Raw genomic sequence first — 23,684 nt, forward strand, 5'->3', positions numbered from 1 at the left:
AGCTTGGGGGCCGGAGCCAGCACCCCCCCCCGGCGGCAGAGCTAAATGAGGCGTAACCGTGCCAGGGTCAATCCGTGCCAAAAGAGGCCTTTCGGCAGCGCTAAGTAAGCAGCAAGTGGATGTCACCCAGAATGTCACCTGGGAGCACCACCACAAGGCGCAGGGAGCAGGGAAAGGGCATGTAGGAAGGAAATTAAGCTCTGCCAGCTTGACAGGTGAGTCCTGCTGGTGGTCATCACCCCCTCGGAAGGAGCTTAGCTATGGTCTTCACACAGAAGAAGGTCATGCTCTCAGCCTCAGCCAGAATGGATGTGGGAACCCAGACAGAGCCCCCATGGAAACATACAGCTGTCCAGGTCACAGGCTGCAGGGAGTGCCAGAACCTTTTACCAGTAATGGGTGGCAGCTCTGAGAACTACAGTGAGTGTTGTGAACAGGTGAACGATATGCTCAGCCTGGTGGCAGAGCTATGAGAGGAAGTTGAAAAGTTGAGGTGCATTAGGGAGGCTGAACAAGAAATAGACTGGTGGAGCCAAGCTCTGCCCTGCTTGAAACGCAAACAAGAGCACCTAGTGGAAAGCAGCCAGGATCTAGGAGCCCCTGTATCCTGCTCTGATCAGTAGTTGGAAGTCTGTAACAAGCGGTGTTCCCCAGGGGTCAGTACTGGGTCCGGTCCTCTTCCAATACCTTCATCAATGACCTGGATGAAGGGATGGAATGTACCCTCAGCAAGTTTGCTGATGATACAAAACTGGGAGGGGTGGCTGACACACCAGAAGGCTGTGCCGCCATACAGTGAGACCTGGACAGGCTGGAGAGTTGGGCAGAGAGGAACCTGATGAAATTCAACAAGGGCAAGTGTAGGGTGTTGCACCTGGGGAGGAATAACGCCCTGCACCAGGACAGGTTGGGGGCTGACCTGCTGGAGGGCAGCTCTGAGGAGAAAGACCTAGGAGTCCTGGTGGACAATAGGATGACCATGAGCCAGCAATGTGCCCTTATGGCCAAGAAGGCCAATGGCATCCTGGGGTGCATCAAGAAGAGTGTGGCCAGCAGGTCGAGGGAGGTTCTTCTCCCCCTCTGCTCTGCCCTGGTGAGTCCCCATCTGGAGTACTGTGTCCGGTTCTGGGCTCCCCAATTCAAGAAGGACAGGGAACTGCTGGAGAGGGCAACAAAGATGATGAGGGGCCTAAAACATCTCTCTTATGAGGAAAGACTGTGGGACCTGGGTCTTTTCAGCCTGGAGAAGAGAAAACCGAGGAGGGATCTGATCAACACCTATAAATACTTAAAGGGAGGGTGTCAAGAGGATGGGGCCAGTCTTTTTTCCGTGGCACCCAGTGACAGGACAAGAGGAAACAGGCACAAACTTGAACATAAGAAGTTCCACCTAAACATTAGGAGGAACCTCTTTACTTTGAGGGTGTCAAAGCACTGGAACAGGCTGCCCAGGGGGGTGGTGGAATCTCCTTCTCTGGAGACATTCAAAACCCATCTGGATATGTTCCTTTGCAACCTGCTCTGGGTGGACCTGCTTTGGCAGGGGGTTGGACTAGATGATCTCCAGAGATCCCTTCCAACCCCATATGATTCTGTGATTCTGTGATTATTTTTTCCTCTTGTAGAGCAAACACTGTGCAGGTGGGAATATGGATTGTAGATAAAAAGATTTACATTTCTTTTGTGTCAAGCTGGGCTGTTACAGAGCTCAACGGTAGCCCCCCATGTACTGTAACCACCCCAGAGGCTGTTTCTACATTACACCAGTTTCCAAGGCAGTGTCTCAGTTTGGTAGAGCAAGCTTCAAGTGGCTGTAAAAGTGCCCCTTGGTGGAGCAACTATGTCAAGACCAAGAGATTCCTTGTGGTAGCCCAGTACAGGAAAACCTTTTGCTCATCCTCTTGCATTCTCACAGTCTGTGGATGCACAGAGCAGAGGAGGGACAAGAGGACAAACCTTACTCAGGCAAACCATGCAAGCTTCTCTCTTTCCTTCCATCTCTGAAACAAATTCTTTGGAAAAAAAAAAAAACAAAACAACACCCAAAACAAACAGCTTCCTCTGCTTTGAATTCCCTCAAGTTTGTCTATCTGGATAATAAAATATATTCCTATTCTTCAAATAGTGAGTTACGAGTTACAGAATTTATATCTGTGAATATGTCTGGCAAGTTTCCTTGAAATAAATACCATCTCAGATGTACATTTTATGTTTTTAGCTCAGCTGCTGGACAGCAAAGTGTGTCCTGCCAGTAAGGTCAGTCAGAAAGTAGAATAGTTTGCTTAATTAGGTTATTTGGGGTCAAGTCTCTGTAGTCATCTGCCATAGGGGCTAGATTTATGAAAACACTGTGGCAAACTTGGAACAATGTTGTCCAATATGAATTCCCCTTGCTGTATAAATGTTACTTGTAATGCTTTGTGTCCTGTCTGTATTGATTTCACCGCTTGAACTAAGTTGCATACAAAGGGGCCTTTTCCATTTTGTTAGGATTGCCACAGAACAGTTGCTGATCAGGCAGCAGGCAATACAAAATTCCCCTTTTCATTACATGGCTACGATAATTACACTTAAATGACTTTGGGTTTGTTTTTACAAGGGGAAAGAATATCCACTTTTATTACAGACTGCTAATGCACATAGCAATGGCAACTGTCTTACTCACGCTAGAGCTTCTCTGTGCTCATGACGTTTTGAGTATAATTTTGTTGTGGTTTGGCCTCAGAGGGCAACAAAGAACCATGTGGCAGCTGGTCCCCCAGGCCCCCCCTACGCCATGAGGGGAGAATCGGAAGAAAAAAAGGCAAAACTGGTGGGTTGGCACAAAGGCAGTTTAACAGAACAGCAAAGGGAACAAGAAAACAATAACAGTAACACCGATAGAGGAATATACAAACACGATGACCATACCGCTGCTCAGCGATGACCATACCGCTGTTCACCAACCAGACCTGGGGTGCCCCAGCCTGCTCCCAAGCTGTGACTTCCTGCCCCCCCTCCCCTGGCCAGCTCCCACCTACACCCTGGCATGGAATACCTGTGTCCCTGCGAGATCCTGGGGAGAATTAACCCTATCCCCGCCACAACCAAGACAAATTTCTAGTAGGAATATGCTTACCAATAGAAGTATGTAAGAGTCTGAGATGAAGGATAGTTGTGTATTTAAGGCAAATAGCACAGTACTTGGAAATGTGCAGTCTCAAAGACGTCTCCTGTGAGTGTCTCTGGGTAGTTGCTTTCATTTCACTGTCCCTCCACTTCCTATCTGTAGGGAGAACAGAATTTCTGTTATCCACTTAACTTGAGGCTAAGGGTGCTCTTGTCCCTAACACAGACTCTTTTAGAAGTCCCTGTATCCTGCCATAATACTAATGAAATTTTTACACCATCAAGGCTCCTTTCAGAGGATGTCCTTAAAGCTGAATACTCAGACAGTAAAACTCAGTGCTGTTAGAATTGCCTTGAAAAGGTTGATTTGGTATGCATATGTGCAGCCTTATTACTAAAAACACTTACAGAGTCTTGGCAAGGAGCTTTGAGTGGCTGTCTGTGGGCTTCTATCAAAACTTTTAATTTTTCATATAAACAACAACAGAAGCTCTTCTCAGGTTTCAGTTGCCAGCTATGTCTCTGCTAAGGATGTGAAATAGACTTTTTAAAGAATGTTTATAACAGCCAAAAATTGGAAAATGTTCATTCAGCTCATAAAAAGGGATACATCAAAGCCAAGAAGGACACCCTGACAAACTCCTTCCACATCAAGGAGGCCCTAGGTCTTTTCGACAAAAGATTTGCTATAAAATGGGTTTTTTCACCTGAGCAAAACATTCTTGTGCTGGCATTTATAGAAGCAATTGACTGTTTGAACTGAATTCCCTGTGTTCCTTGCCCCTTCTCTCTGCAGTAGAACACAGATAACTCTACCTGAGACTCATATTCAGGATGGGTATTTTCTGCTCAAACAATTCAGGATTTTATGATGGAATCACCAGCACAGTAGTACTGCTAGTACAAAAGCAGCTTTGTGTACACAATGCTGATACAGTGACAGGAAGACAGAGGGATGTGTTATCACCACAAGGATTTGATGGATAACGATGATGGTTTAACAATGTAATTTTGTTTTAAATTATAAATACAGAATTCCTTTGGTTTCATAGGCTTTAGGCTGCATTCACACATCAAATGTTCTTTGCATTCTTGATGGCTAGGCTTTTGAATTTGAATGACAATTGAGATTACGTCTTGATCTCCTGACTCCAGCAATCAGGATTTTAACAAAAACAGCAAACAAATCAAAACTGAGATTCAGCTACGGGAAACGGCAAAACAGCTCCTATCATTGTAATATGCCAGTCCCATGGGTATGCATAGCAGAGTGCAGACTGTTGAGCACTAATTAGCTACAGGATGGAGATCCTGAGATCAGACCATTCTGTGGCATCAATATAATTATTTGCAAATACTTGGAAAAGCATATTGATGCTGAAAGTATCTTCAGTGATCCCACAAGTTCCAAGCAATATGCTTTACAGTGTCAGTTCAGCTGCATTCACAGAATCACAGAATCTTCTAGGTTGGAAGGGACCTTCAAGATCATCTTGTCCAACCATCAACCTAACTGACAAAAATAAACACTCACAAAACAACAAAATGCAACACCATCACTAAACCATGTCTCCCAGCACCACGTCAACCTGTCTTTTGAACACTTCCTGACTTTTCTCCTCTTCCTATCATTGGGTGCTAAATACATCAAACACTGTTAATTGTCCAAAATGTTAAGGCTACATTGTGATTTGAATTCATAAAGGAATGACAAGGGTATCAAGTGGCCTTTGAAGCAGAAAAAGAGAATAATTAAGATGTGCAGAAAATGAGAGGAGGGGCTGAGAGGGTGAAGGTGTGAAAGTGAAGGTCTAGAAAGAGCAAGTGTATGTGCACCAAAGTTATCTAGCAGGCAGAGTAGGGATTTGGAGGCTGAGGGTCCTTCTGGTCTGTGTGTAAAGACTTGTAGTTGTGGAAGGAAATGTAGAGATACAAGCTCTCCTGAGAGACTACTTTTGACAAACTTTGCAAACATGACAGCTCAATTCAGAGGCCCGGCAGGACTATTGATGCCCTGACACAGAGCACCGTGGTTTTTCACAGCATCTGAGTCCTAACCTGTAACATGCCCTCTGTCAAGAGAGGGAGAAGACAAACACTGCATATAGAGCAAAGATGAAACAGGGTGTAGTCGAGGGGTACCTGAGAAAGAGAGAGAACTGAGAGTGTCTAAATGGAGAGACAGCAGTAGAACAGATTGTGTATGGGCACTTCCAGCCTACAAGACGTAGACCTAAGAGGATGACAGATCTTGACAACCAATACTCTTATTAAAGTTTCACATACTGTTGGCTTTACAATGTCTGAAGCAATTCCTCCTCTAGTTGTGTGTAACAACAGCTAATCAGGCAAAGCTTTGACTGTCCCAAACAAAAGCTTTTCTGAAGTGGAAAAATGCATGTTGATAGTTCAAGACAGATTATAGTGCAAGAGTCATATGACTATCTCTACATCCTTTTTTTCAGAACTTAACAATATACATGCATTATCCAGAATAGAAATTACAGGGACCATTCCATGATCCAAAATAACTTTGTGCATAGAGAAACATATAACTTCAGAATTCAGAATAATAATTAAAAAAGGAGTCTAAACATGTTACTCCATGAGAAAAGCATAGAGTTGAGATGGGATGTTCTGGCCTGTTGTGTAATGATATTATCCAAAACTTTGCCTTTATTAAAATTTACACAGAAATACATAAAATATGAAAGAATACAGTATACCAAGAAAAGATACCATATTGCTAGTGAAAAAACCCACAAAAATAGAAAATGTTAGCAAAATTAAGCGATTCTTTTGAAGTCCAGTTAGACGAGGGGGTTTTTTGTCCTGTTGGAAAACTGGTCTACCCATTTTTCAAACAGTCCTGTTTCTAATGAGCTGGTCTCTTGTTTGTAACCACAGATGAGTAGAACAGAAATTACCTTCTACAAATCACATTACTAAACAAAGGCCCTTTTAGGCTAGGCAGCAACCTCCTATCTGTCCATGAATAACCAATAGCAGGGAACATAAACCATTGTCCCGGTTTGAAGTAAAACCGAACCAATTTTCTATTCTGTAACTTTACATCCTAGCCAGGCCTCCTCTAACTCTCTGAAATTAATGGCATATTGTGGAGAAAACTGCTCGTTCTCAGAGTGATAAGACCAATGTTTGTGCTCCATGCCAAGGAACGATATGCAGGGAGGCCCTTGCTTATACTTATTGCTATAACAACCAAGGTCAGCCAATTTCCTTATTTGCCCCCTTAGAGGGTCGGAAACGGAAAAAACGTAGAGGGGTCACATCTGTGGGGAGGAGCGGACAGGAGAGGTGACCCAAACCTGACCAACTGGGGTATTCCATCCCATCTGCCCCATGCTCAGTATAAAGGCTGAGGGATCAAAGGGTCAGCCCCTTCCTGCGATGGCCGACGTCCAGAGAGGACTCTGTCTGTTCATCTGCCTTTGATCCCGATCCGTGTGTTCCTGACTCCAGAGCTGGAATTCAGTTCCCATTCGTCACTGAGTCCAGTCTGGGACTTCCCCAGTGCCTGCCGGTGACGTGACTGTCATCCTGGGAGCTTGATACGGTTTTGTATATATTGTATCTATTTCATTATTTTCATCTTTATTTTTATTTTAATATTAATTCTTCATTAAAGTAGTTTAGTTCATTCTAAACTTCTGAATCTCCTTATCTCTTTCTCCTCCTCTCTCCTTTTAGGGGGGGGGAAGGGGGAGGAAGGGCCATCTGCCGGTCCGGTTTTGGTAAATTCAGCCAAAACCACGACAACCATCCATCTCTGATTGTAGCTTAATATTAATTTATGCTGTTTTGCTTGACTTTCTTAAACAATGTCATTAAATGTTTCTGGTTTTAATTAGAGTACATTAAATAAAAAGTAGCAAACATGAAAGATAAATAATGCTGATTACGCATCTTCTACACAAACAGTTTACAAGTGTGCTCTATATAATGATTCCCACAGATTTCTGAGGTGTGGAATAGAATCTGCTTTGCATAATCTTTTGCTTGTATTAGTAAACTGTGTATTTATAATTTTTATTTTTCCAAGATAATTTGTAACTGAAACTTAAGGACAAATGTATCATTTGAACTGGATCAGCAATTCAGATTCATGGCCTTTATGTTCTAAAACCATGCTTGTATCAAAGCAAAAAACCAGTCTGAGATGGCTAGTGAAGGACGACACTTTCTTCTTAATCTCAGGCAGCTAATACTTTGTTATATCCTGAATATCTTTTTATCTGTTTGTAGCTCACCTCTGCTGGAAAAAGGGGAGGGCAGCTATTTTTCTTCAGGAATAAACTCTTATTTTTCAAGCCTGTTATTTTGCTCTCTGAATCCATAATGCATTTTAAAGAGGAAGTCAGGTGTTTTACTGAAAAAGACATTTCCACATTTGTTTAGAGCTAGACTGCCCTCTGGTAGAAATGAAGGCCTGAAACCCACACAAAAAGATTGCTGTGTTGTAAAACAGGGTCTCTTTCTTCCATATGGGGAAGGGCTTGAGTTCTTCCTCCACCAGCCAAGTTGCAAAAGCAAAAAGGAGGCAAACATCTTCACTTGCCTCATGTCAGGGGGCATTGAGTCCTTTTCAGGTGACAAAACGGAGTAGGAGGAACCCCACTCAACTGGTGAAGGGGAATTACCTTTGCATCTGTTGCACTTCTTTCCAGGTATAGAGCAGAATTTTCAGAGAAGCAGAGCATCCACAGCACTTGCTGGCTCCCTGTAGATTTGTATGTCCCAGATCCTTTGAAAATGATACCTTAAATTAATGTTTTCTTTCACTGGCTAGAAGGCGTTAAATAGCCTGCTCTGTTGTCAGAACTCAAGGACAGTCTTGGGACGCTCCTGCACATTACTCGGAGAAGATCTGGGAAGTGCTACACGAGGGGTGTAGTGCTCCCTTGCGCCTACTGCTCTTGAGCTACACGAGGTTCACGAGACGACAAGAAGTACAGCTCTGCTCTTACTGATGGACAGAGGCATCCACCATCTTACAAGATCACACCTCTACACTGTAATCCAAATACTGAGCCTGCAGAGGGACAGGTGATACCTGCCTTCTGGCCTCTTTTCTTCCTCTGTGTACTTCTCCTTTGTTCTGAGCCTACTTCATTGCTCTGCTCTCAACACTGTAACTCTTCAATTCTTTGCCTGGTTACAACTCTCTATGCTACACAGACCTATTTCTTGTGAATTGACACCCCTATCCCAAATGCCTGAAGATCTTTAGTCACAAAGCATTAACCATGTTCCCCATCCTTCCTTACAAAATACTTCTTTTTCCCTCCTGCTATTACTGTCATGTGGCAGCAAAGCCTTTCACCTGGTTACAACCATAGAATTCTTGAGAGATACTCTTTTTGACAGCACTGTCAAACTTCTTCATTGCTGTCATTTGCTGAGCAAGTGTGACTTGATATGTCCCATCTTAGTCCCAAGTCAGACTAATGCTTCGAGTGAGTACCCCAGATCAGTAGTAAGGATGAAGGTATGTGGTGGAGCTGCTGCAGGGACGACATTGGAATCCTTTTGGTTGGGGCTGCTTGTAAGCTCTGTACCTCCACCTGCTCACAAGCAGGAAAAGGGGGTAGATGTTCCTGTATAATTTGCAGAGAACTTCTGATTTCAAAATGCACAGTTACTCACTTAAAAGGGTTGAAAAAGGAGACATTGGCAAAAGCACGGCTCTTCCCTATGGAAATGCTGCTGTTGTTGTAGTGTTGCCCAAGAATTGTCCTGTTTTAAAACAGAGGCATAACAGGAACATGTATTTTCTGGGCAAGGCTATCAATAATCTTTATTAGTGGATGACACTGCTGTGTTACGTGTTCTGTCTGTGCCAAGACCTGGAGGGGAAGGGGAATTTCTATCCCATGATGCAATTACCTACATACTTCCACGTGTCTGAGTCCCCTCTATACAGTGCCCCAAACTCCCTAAACTTTGGTGCATGCTCTACTCCTGCACAGGGTGCTGTTGCTGCACCTCATTGTGGTGCCCTGTTGTCTTCTGGTCTGTGTCTGATGCGGTCTCCTAGTATTTTTTCATCAGCTCCTGACAGAAGCCAACTGTTCTTCCTCAAGCTAAGCCTCAATGATATCTTCTGATAACGGGGATAAGGACTGGGGCAAGACCAGACCCGACAGTCCTTTAGTGAAGGTTCAGCTGGGTTGATCTAAACACAAGGTGACTGCAAGCTGATTGGAGGCTGTCTGTCCAAAGGGAGAGATGGCTCAGAGTGCTCTATTCTCAGACAACTGCACTTCTCTTTCTTTGACTCAGCTAATTCTTGCAGAACAGAGGCTGACAGCAATATCAGTGCTTAGCTCGGAGCACTGAATGTATGCTTTTGCATAATGGAGAGGATGATGGGCTTGTGCTCAGGCAGTTCTCTACTACACATCCAACCTGACTACAGAAGCAGTTCTGTCATGCTCAATCACATCCCTGCTCTGCCCACGTACCTCAAGTTCAGCAATTGCCTCCCCATGGTCCAAAATAATGCCTTTGGTTTTATTTCTCACACAATGTTTTACTTCTGCCTCACAGTTCTAGTCTAGTTCATGACAAACATTTTCAGAACAAAATACTCCTACCCTGCAGCCCTGCTTCCACTGTTCCCACTATGACCTCACTACATCTGCCTCTAGCACTTGCCTGAAAGCACAAAGTGCTTGAATTCCGTCTTACTTGTCTGTCACTTTGCTTCTGAGCAATGGCACCCTTGAGCAGTCCAGGTGCTCAAATATAGGCTACCTAAGCAATGAGCTCCAGCAACAAACTGCCAATTTTCTCCTCCAGACAGCTGCTTTGCTGAATGACTAGAAGCACAGCTCCCCAGTTCTCTCCCTCATGCCATGCTTATCTGCCTTCCAACACCTGACCACATTTAATCTCGCAAATCTTCGGAGGGCTAGGCCTGGGATATTAAGAGAAGGGATATTCTCCCTTTGTGACAACAGAGATGTGAAACTTCTTACTGCTAAAGATGCAAATATCCATGACTTCCACACTCAAACAACTTCTCTTCACAGTAGTTTACATGTTGCAGCAACTCATTCCCATAGATAGTGACATGTAGACGCCAGCGGGAAAGAACAGAAGGAGAAGCCAAGAGTGACAATTTTCAGCAAGCTGGCTCAGTCACTCGGACACCGGTGTGATGACTTTATAGTTTTTTGTACAACTTTACAGTGGTGAATGTAATAGGATGAAATTGAGGAAAGGATCCAGGCAGAATATCAGGCAAACACTTAAAGGTGGAGAGAAAGTAAGTAGCCTTCATGAGGGCTGTGATGAAATCCTCACCAAGTGAGGCTTTGAATTAGGTTGGGCAACACGCCAGGCAATCTGCTGTGGGAGCAGTAAGTAGGGCTGCTTAAGGGGATTTTTCAGTATAACTGGCCTCTGGTGGGGCTCCCACTGGAATACTTAGGAGGGGAAGCTAGTCTTTAGCACTATGTTCAAAATATAATGTGAAGTGGCCATCAAAGCACCTCAGCTGACAGGGACAACAAGGGATCGCCCGCCTGGAATTGACACCATCCTATCACCCCAAGGACAAGAACATTTCATAATTTGCTGGAGACATGATCCTTAGTTAGCTGCCTCTTGGATGTCATTTGTATGCACACATCCTCTCAGGAACAAGAAGTGAGGTGAAAGGGAGATAGGATGTCTTGAGAAACCTGAGTAGAGTGTTGGCAACTGTGAAATACATACTAGCACAAAGTGCACCACAAAACACCTAGTGGGCCTCTTCTGTAGCCTCATGACCACAATCTTGCCTTCTGTCTGCGTTTCTTCTTCCTTCTGGGCCTAGATCTTGTGGCTTTCCCCTCAGCTCTCCTCCCTGAAGACAGATGTGCTGTGCAGTTTGATCAGTTTTCATAGCGGTCTCTTACAACTTCCTGATCAGAGAACGATGATTTCAATCCAGGCTGGAGGACATTTGCAGAGAAGAAAGAATCAAGACATCCCACCCTCACTTAACCAACTTGATCTCTTTCTATGACCATGTGACCCACCTGCTCGATGCGGGGAAGGCTGTGGACATTGTCTACCTGGACTTTGGTAAGGCCTTTGACACCGTCCCCCACAGCGTTCTCCTGGAGAAGCTGGCGAATCATGGCATAGACAAGTGTACTCTTCACTGGGTGAAAAACTGCCTGGATGGCCGTGCCCAGGGAGTTGTAATTAATGGGGTGAAATCCAGTTGGCGGCCGGTCACCAGTGGTGCCCCTCAGGGCTCAGTTCTGGGGCCAGTCTTGTTTAATATCTTTATTGATGATCTAGATAAGGGGATTGAGTGCACCCTCAGTAAGTTTGCAGATGGCACCAAACTAGGTGGGAGTGTTGATCTCCTTGAGGGTCGGAAGACTCTATGGAGGGATCTGGACAGGTTGGCTCCATGGGCCAAGGCCAATGGGATGAGGTTCAACAAGGCCAAGTGCCAGGTCCTGCATTTTGGTCACAACAACCCCAGGCAACGCTACAGGCTTGGGGAAGAGTGGCTGGAAAGCTGCCCAGCAGAAAAGGACCTGGGGGTGTTGGTGGACAGCCGGCTGAACATGAGCCAGCAGTGTGCCCAGGTGGCCAAGAAGGCCAACGGCATCCCGGCCTGTATCAGGAATAGCGTGGCCAGCAGGAGTAGGGAAGGGATCGTGCCTCTGTACTGGGCACCGGTGAGGCCTCACCTCGAGGGCTGTGTTCAGTTCTGGGCCCCTCACTACAGGAAGGACACTGAGCTGCTGGACCGTGTCCAGAGGAGAGCCACCAAGCTGGTGAGGGGTCTGGAGAACAAGTCATATGAGGAGAGGCTGAGGGAACTGGGCATGTTTAGTTTGGAGAAGAGGAGGCTGAGGGGAGACCTCATTGCCCTCTACAACTCCCTGAAAGGAGGGTGTAGAGAGGTGGGCGTTGGCCTCTTCTCCCAAGGGAATAATGACAGGACCAGAAGAAACGGTCTGAAGCTGGGGCAGGGGAGGTTTAGATTAGATATTAGGAAGCACTGCTTTACCGAGAGAGCGGTCAGGCACTGGAACAGCCTGCCCAGGGAGGTGGTGGAGTCGCCATCCCTGGAGGTATTTAAGAAACGTGTAGACATGGTACTTCAGGGCATGCTCTAGTGCCCGAGATTGTTGGGTTGTGTCTGTTTGTGGGTGGGTGTGCTGTGTGGTTGTGGGTGTTTGTTTCGGTTTGGTTTTGGTGTTTGGTGTTCTGGGATTTTTTTGGGTTTTTTTTGGTTTTGGTGGTGGGGTTTTTTTTGTTTGTTTGTTGGTTGGACTCAATGATGTCAAAGGTCTCATCCAACCAAAAATATTCTGTGATTCCGTGGTTCTTACAGGCAGTATTGGCAAATCAGTTCTAAACAACGTACACTTACGAGGCTACTGGCACCCAAGAGTTCTTAGTCCTAAAGATTTCTGAAGCCCTTTCTTATTTCCTGTTTAGAAGCAAGGAGATTCAGTCAGAAGTGATGGACATATTGACAGAATTTTTCTTGTTCAAATTTCACATGGCAGTCCAATAAAACATTTTTCACTGTTGGCCTCAAGCTGAGCAGTCATTTGTGCTAGTGAGACAGAAATATAGGTCAGGGAGTCCAGTATTCCTCCCCAGAAAACCTGAAATAATAATTGACAGAAAGTGTTTGAAGCATCTTCAGAGGGCAAACAACCTCTAACAAGCGCATAAGAGAAATGCAGTTCTGAAAAGCACACACACCTAAATCTGGTTTTGTGTTTATAGAGAAAGGCAGAAATACAATTTTTGAGTGAGACTTGTTTCGCATTTACAAAATACAGAAACTAGTCTGCTGGTGGTGTTATGCTGTTCGAGACTATGTATGTTTCTGAATTCTAAAGTCAGGATTTGCCCATGAAGAGCAGGGAAAAGTATATTATACAAAGCAAGGGGCTGAGTAACCAAATCTAATGTGGTATGGCCAACATGACCTGAGGAATACTGAAAACTTGCTAATGATCACTTAGTGATCACAGAAAACACACACATTAGACAAGCAAAAATCGGTTGTTCATGCTATGGCCCAGTCTGAACATGCTGCAGGGAGCAAAAGCAGTGAAGACAACACTCAGCTGTGTTCCCACAGAAGCTTTATTGAGTATGTAGATACATGAACCATCATTTGTCTGTAAGCAGAAGGATCTGGTCTTTTCCATAGCAATTTCCTCTTTTGACATGAGTTCTAGAGAATGGGGATGAGTTGTCCTATTGCACCTAAAGAAACATACCTTATGTTTCCAGAGGTCACTTTTCAGTGGAAATATCAGCATTTGCTTTATAGGTACTTTTTTTTCACATTTTCAACTTATGGTTGTGACGATGGCAGCTTTAACCATTCAATAGAAATCCATCTTACTGCAACAGTGACCCTACCTAATCCTCTAACCAAATAATAATAGGACTCCGGAAACAGACTACAGCTTGATCCAAGCTCTCCATTCCAGCCTGGAAAAAAAGCAGCCAAACCAAGATTTATGCTGCAATCCAGATAACAACATGTTTCAGTTTGATTTGAGTTACATATAGGTGATTTTTCAGATCTTCGCCGCAGCAACCTTCAGAACAGCCTAGACCAATATATTTCTGAAGTCAGAGGAAAAAAAAAAAAAAAGGGCATTTTGGGCTCTCATCTAGGGTAGAAGAATACAGGAGATGTGAAACATATGGACAAGACTCTAAGTCAAACCCTTTACCAGCCCAAATATTCCAATAACTCTACAAGAATAAAATTATTATTATAATTAAGTGCTAATTTAAGGAATGTACAGTATTTACAGTCATTAAAACTACATAGAAGATATTAAGTAATAGGAAAACAAAGTAAAAGGAAGTAAGGACAGGGCTAGGAGTAGGTTGCTCGGCTCTTTCCTATTGTACATAACTGAGGAGTGCATCCGTTTCCTCTGACAGCTTGAGTAGAAAATGGCATTCAGGGCCTACCTAGATGTTCTCTTGATAACACCTCTCCTCCAGGGACTCTCATCTCTAGCATGAGGTTAGAAAGGTTCTATCTTGTTCCACATAAAGTCTATTGCAGCTTATAAAGGGAGCTCATAGCACCCAATGGGCCTCTCTCCCAGCTTAGCAGGAGTCAATAGTGTCCTCTGTTCCCATGGATGCAACAATTAGTCAAAAGGAGACAGTCTTCCTAGACTACATGAACAGATCTCAGAAGAGTAGAATGTTTTCTGTAATATCAGAACAAGTTAAATTCAGTCCTCGGGACAGTTTACTTCAGTTCAGGGATGAGCTGAGACCAACTAATGTCTGTTCCTAAGTTTTCATCTTCAAGACCAGGAAAGCTGATATCTAGAAGGATTTTGCTCAGACTGTCATTCATGGTGTCCAGGATCAGGCCCTCCATGAGAGATCGGTTTTCAGTAAAGCCAGAAGTTGGCAGTTCAACAGATGATCGCTTAGTAGATTCATGAATAAAAGCTGGAGAGCTCGTGAGGGGGGCATGCACCATGTCACTAGATTCTGTATTCAGCAGTTCCCGAGGGGACTCAAAAAGGGGATTTTTTAGGGGCGTGCTGTTAAAACCCAGCAAGTCCTGGTTCTCCTGGACAGGTGTGAATGGCAGCTGAAGAGTTCTCACTGGACTGAAGTCCAGCTCGTGACACCCCTTGGCTAAGGATGCAGACTTCCAAGGGTCAAGGCCCCCTAGTGGGGGAGTAGTAGTTGCTGAGACTTTGCTGGGAGTGGAAGAAACTGGCAATTTGCTGAACATCTCCTTGACTGGTGTTTTAAAGGGCCCCTCTTCCCCCTGCGAGCAGCTGAGCTGTGATACATTCTCAAGAGGTTGGCTTTCCTGGAGGAAGGGGCGGTCTGCCCCTAATCGGAAAGAGTCAAAGCTATTGCTTTCTGGCAAAACAAGAACAGGCTCTTCTGAGCAAGGCAGTGCTAGGCGTTGTTTCCTTCTGGATCTGCCCATTTCCCGCCTTTCACGCCTCTTTATAACTAACGTGTCAGAAACACTCTTAGATGGTGGCTTCAGTATGGTGAATTGTTTCTTCTCCTCTGTGGACGAGACTGAGAGGAATGAGCCTGGCTCTTCCTTTACCATTAGGGTTGAGGCAAATGGGTACAGCCAGTCATCCAGCTGAGAGCCTTCTTCCTCTTTTATACAGACGCTCTCAGGGAAAGAAACTGATTCCTCACCAGGCTGGGAGATGCTCTCCTTTAAGGAATGGGCTGGGGAAAATAAACCTTCATCACATTGACTCTCCTCCTTGACAGCAGCCGTAGGTAAAGAGGATGAATCTTCTGCAGAGAATGACATCTAGAAAGAAACACAAGTTATAGGCAGCCACTAAGTAAGGATCTAAGCCACCCGAAATCCAAATGGTAGTGGAAGGAAGAAAAGAAAGATTGATGTTTAAGGACAGCAGAACAAGTAAGAGGAGGACTTTCAGAAAGGAGTAACTATAACGACAGATAAAGATTGATCTCTGTGTGAAGTAGATACAAAGAAGCCTGCAGATCACATGGGAAGGATTTTAGCCAAGTGACTGGAAGTCATGCCCTTCAGAGCACTTCTGCTATATGGAACTTCTAGGAGTACAGGTAGGAGATCTGAATATTTCTGGAGAAGTGTAACCCCTTTGATTCCTCATTACACTACCTACATGTGAAATAACAAAACGAATGAGGACAGCTTTCCCAGAAACACAGGAAAAATAAAAGAAAAAAATTGAGGTTATCAAAAGAAAAAGAGCACAGGGGAAAGATAAATCATAGCAGGAGAGAACATAAAGCAGCAGGAACACAAAGGCAGATAGAATTATGGTTAGACAGGATGGAAGAAGTTTAAGTTTTACAATGTCTAAGCATCCAAGAGAGTCAGTGAGATGCCAAGAGAAAGGTCTGTTTAATAGCAGTTTTGCTTGTTATTCCCAGAATAACCGGGAACTCCACAGAATTAGGAAACAGCAGCTCCTGAAAACCTCTGGGAAGAGACTACATACAAATGAATGCTCTTTCAGGAGAAGTTTCCTATGTTATCAGAGCTATCAAAAATCTGAATATTTTAAGGCCAGAACAAACTCATTTCTCCCATTCTTAGTTCTTCACATCCAAACAGTAGATAAAAATTGTCTTGACAAATCCATAGATTCCCCTGTTCTAGTGAATTATAGTATCATCCGTATAGCAGGTCAACTAGCAGGTAATAGTCACCCTAGAGACAGAAAAGGACAGCAAGGCTTGTCACTGGCTAGTTCCTTAGTATGAGCTTAGATTTTCAGAGCGCCTAGTAAAGATGCACAAAGGGACCATATGAAAAATACAGTCCATAGAAGGCAAAAGCTATAGAAAAGAAAAAAACCCAACCAAACAAACAACCACCTCCACACCTCAAAACAAAAGAACCAACCAAAAAAAAACCCTTAGAAAACAAGAAACCAACCTTTGGAGCAATGCGCACACGCTTATTGCTCCAGAAAGTCTCTGAGTTGTTGAGGGATGCTCCCTGTGCCATGGACAGAGGAACCTTCATAGAAGGCTGCAAGACTAGAGGCTGACTCAAAGGAAACTGGATTGGAACCAGGTAGGAGTTGATGCGAGGAAGCAAAGGTTTCATCTTTCGGCCTGGAAGGGAAAAAAATGGACTTGCTAGCCTCTTGCCTTCCTCTAGTATCTCTTGAAAACTTAGCATCTAACAGAAAGTCCTTCTAAATCCCCCAAAATAAACATCCCACCAGAGATAGGCTCACCTGCCTTCTCTGCTAATTCTAAGAATACAAATACCAAGCCAGAAAGCCTAATGAAGAAGAAAAATAGTCCTTCATGCAGATCCTAGTCCTCAAGTTGGGGCAAGCCTGGCTTTCACTCTATTTGAGAATCCAATACCCTCCATCTGCCCATCACATCCTCTCTCAGACACAGCAATACCGCCTTCAGCTCCAAACCTGACAGTAGGAAGCCTAAAAGCCGGCAAATCTGGATAACAATTTTCACTTTTATTCTCTAGGGAATCTGGGACAGTGGCCCATATTTATGGGACTGATTCTCTTTGACCTAGGCTAACACAGACACTCACGTGCATTCTGGGGTTCCGTTTTGGTGCTGCAGTTGCTTCCTGTGTTCTTCTGGGGATCTGGAAGGTGATGCTTTTGCTGCTGCAGTCATTGTGATATAAGAAAGAGCAGAAAGAGAAAAGGAAGAGATTTAAAGAGAAGAATCCATCTTTATTCTGCTGCTTCATTCAGAGCTGCAAATCCAGAAGCCTGTGCTGCACTAATCCAGAGAGAGCCGCTGTTAGCACCCAGCATTCATGCCAGCTCTATCTCTGTGCCACTTGCTGTTTTGCGGCCATGTCATCTCAAAGCCAGCTACCAACCAAAAGCTGTGTAGAAAAAAAGAGATGGCATGACAGTGCTGCTCTGGCTGCAGACTCTACTGCAGTGACCTGGTTTTAGAGTCCTCAGTTTCTGAGGAAAGGTAAATATGACAGTTTTATTGTACATTGGATCTCTATACAAACTATAGATCAGATAGATGTTCAAGTGGAATAGCAGAGTCAACAGAGGCATTAGAAGTCTACGCAGATGTAAAGAAGGCCATGACAGAAAAGTGTTTGACTGGCTGCTTACAAATCTGTCATTGTTAAAACTGCTGAATGCAAGACAGACAGCAAACAGATTCACCTTTCTGAAAGTCACAATGCAGATGGGTTCCAAAATGAAAAAGGAGCACAGAGAGATGCTATTCTCTCTGGGTCTGAGCCCCAGAACAGATTGGGACTGCTGCTGTGGAGCAGAAATCTCTGTATGGGCTTGTTCTCTGAAGGCTGTTGGTGCTCATTGCAGCCTACTTCAGCAATAGACTTCTAGCTGCTCAAAGCTATACAGCTCTACCAGTTGCAGAAAGAGTGTATCCTCTGAAGGCAATTAACCTTTGGCTCAACTCCTTTTCCCAAAAAGGATGTCATTGGAGCTGTATGACTAGGTGCAGCAGTGGCCCAGTCTCCCTCCCCAAGCCTGTTGTCCTTTCCTTCAGTGACTGGCAAGAAGAGAACGGAAGCCCAAGCCCCGAGCCAGAGGGTAAGTCTTACTGATTCAGAGTGCACAGGCGATGTTGGTGACCCCAAGTCCAGTGGCTGGTGGCAGCAAGGCATTGAGAGAGAAAAAAATGACATGAAGTTATCAATCAAAGGGGAAAATATGGGACATTTTAACCTTGCATAATCTGAGCAAACAAGAGTCAATCTGCCCACTCACTGCAGCAAACACAGAAAAGCCTAAACACATCTGTACCAGACTCACAAGCTCTGTTTCTCCCACAAAATGGTACTTCCTAGAATACATAACTGGGATAGAGCAATTCCGTCCTGTCTAATTAAACAGCATAGGAACTCTTGGTTGACTTCAGTAGAAAGCTTCTCACTAGGAATTTGAATCAGGCCCGTGGAAAGAGGTTGAACAAGCTCACTATTACATTTGCACACCACCTGAAGAATAAACACATCCCACAGAAGCGCCAGTTCATATGCACAGCCATGGCACCTTTTATTTCAAATACAGAGCTGGTCTATTTGTCGAGAGAAGTGACTGAATCCAGCTTTTACAAAAAGGCTTCAAAACAGCTTAACTTTCCTGTTAAAATAAGGTGCATCTGGCTAGTGTGGCATTTAGGAGCTGGATAGCCTGTCCCATTTTCTTTGCATGAGGTACTCACCTTAAATACCTGGTCCAATGTTAGGCAACGATTTGCATCAGGGTGAATAGTCCAGAACGAGACTTTACCGTTAGCAGATGTCTCACGGACAAACATATCATGAAGGGACAGGTTGTGCCGAATGGAGTTCTGGAGAGAAAGGAGTGAGGGGGAGGTTGAAAAGGAGTAGTTTTGTTAGCAGCACAGCAAGGCCTACCTCAGGCATGACTGCCCTCAAAGGGATTACATTCTGAAGTGTGGACAACAGGTACCTTCATATTCACTACATACACAGCCAACCCTTCATCAGTCTCTTATTGTATTTACTCTTGAGATACCTATTCTTACTTCAGCGATCAAGCATCCTGTCATCTTGCCTGAGTGGAATGAGAAAAGGGGTACAAGAAGTGGAACAGGGAACTTCTGGAATGAGACGGTATTTGGGGTAGTGTGTTTAAATTAATTTCCATCTTGCACTTTTCATTTTTATCCAGGAGGCTTATGATAATATCACCTTGTGGCCCACAGCAACCTGAGGGCCTGCTTGTTACCTTCCAACCTGGCTTAGCCACATGTTTAAAATATGGAAAATGATCCTCAATCCAGGTATAGATGTCCTTCAGAGTCATACGCTTCTTCTCAGTGCTGTTGATGGCAAACTGGATCATGGCCATGTAAGAGTAAGGAGGTCGTTCTGATACTGATTCCTGCCATGAGGAAGAGGCGGCAGCAGCAGCAGCAGGAATAGCAGCAGCAGCAGAATCTTCTTCAGTCTGAGAGGCAGAAGGAATGATACATGAGTGCTCACAAAGATGACAAGAAGGGCCATGGGACATCCCTGGTTTCAAAACAGTAAAGGCCAAACTTGTGTTACTTAGAGATGGTGATGCCTAGTTCTTGCGTCTTCTGATCCACATGGATTACTTCCCTGTCAAAAGTTTTAGCATATGCTCTGTTGTCTTCTCTTACTTACCTTGATTCTTTCCCACAGAGGTATCTGGTTCTCTTTCTCCTTGTCTTGCTTCACAGAACAGGGACTTAGCCCATCAGATCTCATCTTCCCCAGCCACTGGATGTTAGTGAGACTATTGTCCAACATGGAGCTCATTGTCTCGCCACTGCCTGTTGGAATAACAAGCCCGTAACTCTGCTTACTCATAAGTAACCCTCCTCCCCCTTCACCTCAAGTGCCAAAAGGAAGGCACCAGTCACACTTCTAAAAGAGGTATCCGGGTTCTCAAGATAGGGACAAGATGGTATTACAATGCTAACGTTTCTTGTGCAAGGAATTCAACCTCGAATTCCTGATCTCGTGTGAAACTGCCCAGTTTCTGAAAAGAGCTGCAGCCTTAAAAACCTTCAAACCAGACTATCACTCTCAACCAAAACAGGACAGTGTTGACCCAGTACTTCAAGAAATCAAGTATTTTTAGTTAAAGGACAAATCTAGAAAGCAGCAGCCATGGAAGACAGTGACAGACTCCAACTGAAAGATCCAGTCAGAAGCTCAGATGTTACCAGGTTTTTGAACTGCAGCCATGAAAACTAAAAAAGTTTTGTTATCTCTGGTGAGGTTGGTTGTAGCCATGCAGCTATTGCATCTGTCTATAGGTTCCTGTCAGACAGTACTATACTGTGGGATAAGATTTACTACGGCCCAAAAGCTATATAGCTATTTTAAGTTGCAAATACAAATTTGATCTGAGCAGTCTTTCAAAGTAAAATCCATCCCGCTTCTAACATTCATTCAGCAGCTTCATGAGACAGCCAAGGAGTAAACAGACTTTCCACTTAGTTATTAAAGGATGGGAATCACCTCTTTTCCAAAGCTCTGTGCCAGTATGTTTTGTCACTGACCAGGGTACTCTATGTCTGTCTTGATTTCAGCCATAACCCTTTTGCTAAATGAAACTTAGTCTTTTGCTCTTCTAGACTTGATTTCCTCAAGGCAGCCCTTCTTTTCTCCCAGCACTCAATTTTGCTTGCTAAACACCTTTATGTGCTATTTCTTCCACCAAAAATACATCCACTAAGATCCTTCAGATTTCACTACATATGCATAGCTGTGTAGGTTATTAGAATCAAACACATAGTTATTTTGTAATTAATGAAAAAGTTTTCATTACTGCATACTGACACCCAAGCACTACACTCATTGTCCCACTGCACATCTCTGTCTACCTGTCAGGTTAAAAAAAAAAAAAAGGGTAAAGATTACATACTGTTGCTCTCCTGTTCCTGTCCAACAACAGAATCAATTCCTGAATGCCAGGGTGTTGTTCCTCCTGCAAGACCAGTTGTCTGTGCAACGTCCTTCTCTCTTTCTTGACCACCTGCAGCCTTGGTTGCTGCACGGGGTTTCTTCTGTAATGGGAGATGCTGTGATGGTGTTGGACCTGCTGAACGGGACGTGCCCCCACTGCTAATGAGAATGAACTTGTTGGGCCCATTGTTGCCACATTCTTTTCCTTTTGCTGTCAGTGCCTCTATGATGCTCTGGATATCAGCATTCGTAGGGATAGCCACCACTTGTGTGTTGGGCATTGTAGGATGGTCAACTATCTTTATTCCTGCTGGGAATTTCTGCAGGCCACATTCCATTTTTCCTCTGTGTTGGCTGTTGTGTTGGTCCTCCTGGCTGTGCTCCTGCTCAGGAGTCTTCTCATCCTGACCACTGTTCTCATCTCTTGCTGAAGTACTACTGGATGTATTCTTCTGTGGGAGGGTCAGTTTCCGTCTTTTGAGAATTAAGGGCCTGCGAGGGCTGGTCCTCATTATTGATCTATACAGTCACTCTCCATTGAAAGGGATAAGAACAAATCCTGCAAAATAAAAGATATAACGTAAGAGAGCAGAGGGCAGGAACAGCTAGGAACGGTGCAGCAAATCACCACAGGCTCCTCACGGAGCACATATTCTCAGCAATTGCTACAAAGCTAGAAACAAGGAAGGAAAGCAAAGATGAAAGCATTTAATGAGGTTGATGATGCTACTGGAAAATAGTACCGTATCTTCTTTATCCACACCTTGTGTAAGCAGGACAGGAGAGAGATTTGCCAAGTAGATAGTTTGCATTGCAGGTTGGGAGCCACAGAGTACACAATAATGTGGAAAGCATATTTACTTTACAGAAAGGGAGACTAAGACTTAGCTGTAAAGTGACTTGACCAGCATCAGCCAGCAAGCTGGAGGGGATTGAAACTAGAGCATAGAAATAGCAGTCCTGACTCTTATATCTCATTGATGTAACCAGCAGGTCACTTGACCTGAGAGAAAAAGGAATTTAACAGATGGTTTAAGACCAGGGAAGCCAGCCTCCAGAAGTTCCATTCCCTACAGGTGCAAGCCACTTCCTGAGGTGGCCTCGGACTGCTACCACCAGGGGAGGCCCAGGAATGACCCCGTGTCAACAAGGCCCGGGGCTGGTAAGGGGGCGGAGCGCTAAAGGGCTCCTAGCTCCTTCTTCTCCCACTCCGACCCCATCCCTGCCGACCTCACCTGTGAGTCCGGCTGTTCCCCCAGGGCCCCTCCGCCCCAGACGGGGCCTAGACGTTTCCCTCTCCCAGCCGCCCTACGATCTCCGCACTGCTCTGGCGGGGTTGCAGGCCGCTGCCTCCGGCCCCCGCGGGGAGGCCGCAGCGGGGGCAGAGGCCAAGCGCAGGTCGCGACTCACCACCTTCCCGGGCAGGCGGGGGGGGGGTGGGTACGGGAGAGAGGTAGCGACTCGGACGCTTCCGGCCTCGGCCGCCGCTCCCAGCGAGAATCGCTTCCCGGTTTGAATTTGGCGCCCGGCGAGTCGTTGGCATCACGTGCCGGCCTGGGCCAATGAGATGCAGCAGAGGGCGGGCCCGGCCCGGCGGCGGGTAGGGGGGGGGGTTGCCCGCAGCCTGCGCGGGGCTGCGCCTGCGCCGGTACCGCTCCCGCTGTTTCGCTGGCGCTTCGGGCGCGGGCCCCGTCCTGGGACGGTAGCCCCGGGAGCTTCCCTCAGCCGTGCCGTGCGGCCGGCATCGGCCGCTGGCCTCAGGTGATCCCTCGCGAAGAGCCGCGGAGTTTCGCCGTGTGAGCGGCGTGTCCGGACAGGGCGGCTGGCAGGAGGCCCCGAGGAGGCTGCGCGGTGGGCGAGCCGCTGCCGTCAGGCGCCTTGGGTAAGAGAATGCGTTTCTCAGAAAGCCTTCCCTTTAAAATTCCTTGTCTGTGCTAATCTGGTTTTGAATGGAAAATTAAATTCAGTGGCATTTCAACTGAAGCTTATTCACTAGGTAAAAAAAAAAAAAAAAAAAAGAAAAACATGAGAAAAGCATGCAAGATATGTAGAATACAGGGGGGAAATAGCAAGTATGTTCTGTATTTAAAAATTCCTGAAATTAAAAAGTATAGTAGTTCGCAAGTAGCAATGGAAAGGCTGCCGGTTCTCCTGGCCCTACAATATATCTCAGCATTGCAAACCAGTTTTCTGAATTAAATCGAAAAAATGAAACAATATTTTCTGAATTTCAATTACTAAACCGTTCTTTGCCTGTGACTAGACTATGTATTGAACTAATGTGAAGAAATTACTTCTTTAAATTTTTTTGATAGCTGGCTTGACATAGCTGGTTGAGTACTCCATTCCAATATTTTTTTTTTTCTCTCCTTTCTTAGCAGTTTGAACTTCCTTAAAATTTCCGTAATCAAGCCTACGGTAAATATAGTTGGTTCTGTATTGCAGTATTTTAGTCAGGCCTTATTGCAGACGGATGTCTTTCAAATTACTTCTAAAATACTTTTATGAAGAAAAACACCTATGTGAGTTGCCCCAAATTGTGCATTTAAAATATGTATTTTCATAAGAAACTAATATTTTCTAGTAACGTTGAGTCTTGCCCAAAGGCCAG

At 44.9% G+C, this 23,684-nt stretch overlaps 1 protein-coding gene across 1 annotated transcript; it reads right to left on the reverse strand.

Annotated features, from left to right (window-relative positions):
- Positions 1 to 14,383: 14,383 nt before the first annotated feature.
- On the reverse strand, positions 14,384 to 21,585 carry FOXM1 (forkhead box M1). Its single transcript, XM_074147996.1, has 8 exons — positions 21,033 to 21,585; positions 19,784 to 19,932; positions 19,362 to 19,583; positions 18,832 to 18,960; positions 18,209 to 18,253; positions 17,195 to 17,273; positions 16,562 to 16,743; positions 14,384 to 15,436 (listed from the first exon to the last, which is right to left on the reverse strand). Exons 1-8 carry the CDS (start codon positions 21,583 to 21,585, stop codon positions 14,384 to 14,386), a joined length of 2,412 nt encoding a protein of 803 aa, XP_074004097.1.
- Between the last annotated feature and the right edge of the window lie 2,099 nt (positions 21,586 to 23,684).

This window comes from Numenius arquata, chromosome 1 (assembly GCF_964106895.1).
Source record: "Numenius arquata chromosome 1, bNumArq3.hap1.1, whole genome shotgun sequence".
Lineage (NCBI taxonomy): Eukaryota > Metazoa > Chordata > Aves > Charadriiformes > Scolopacidae > Numenius > Numenius arquata.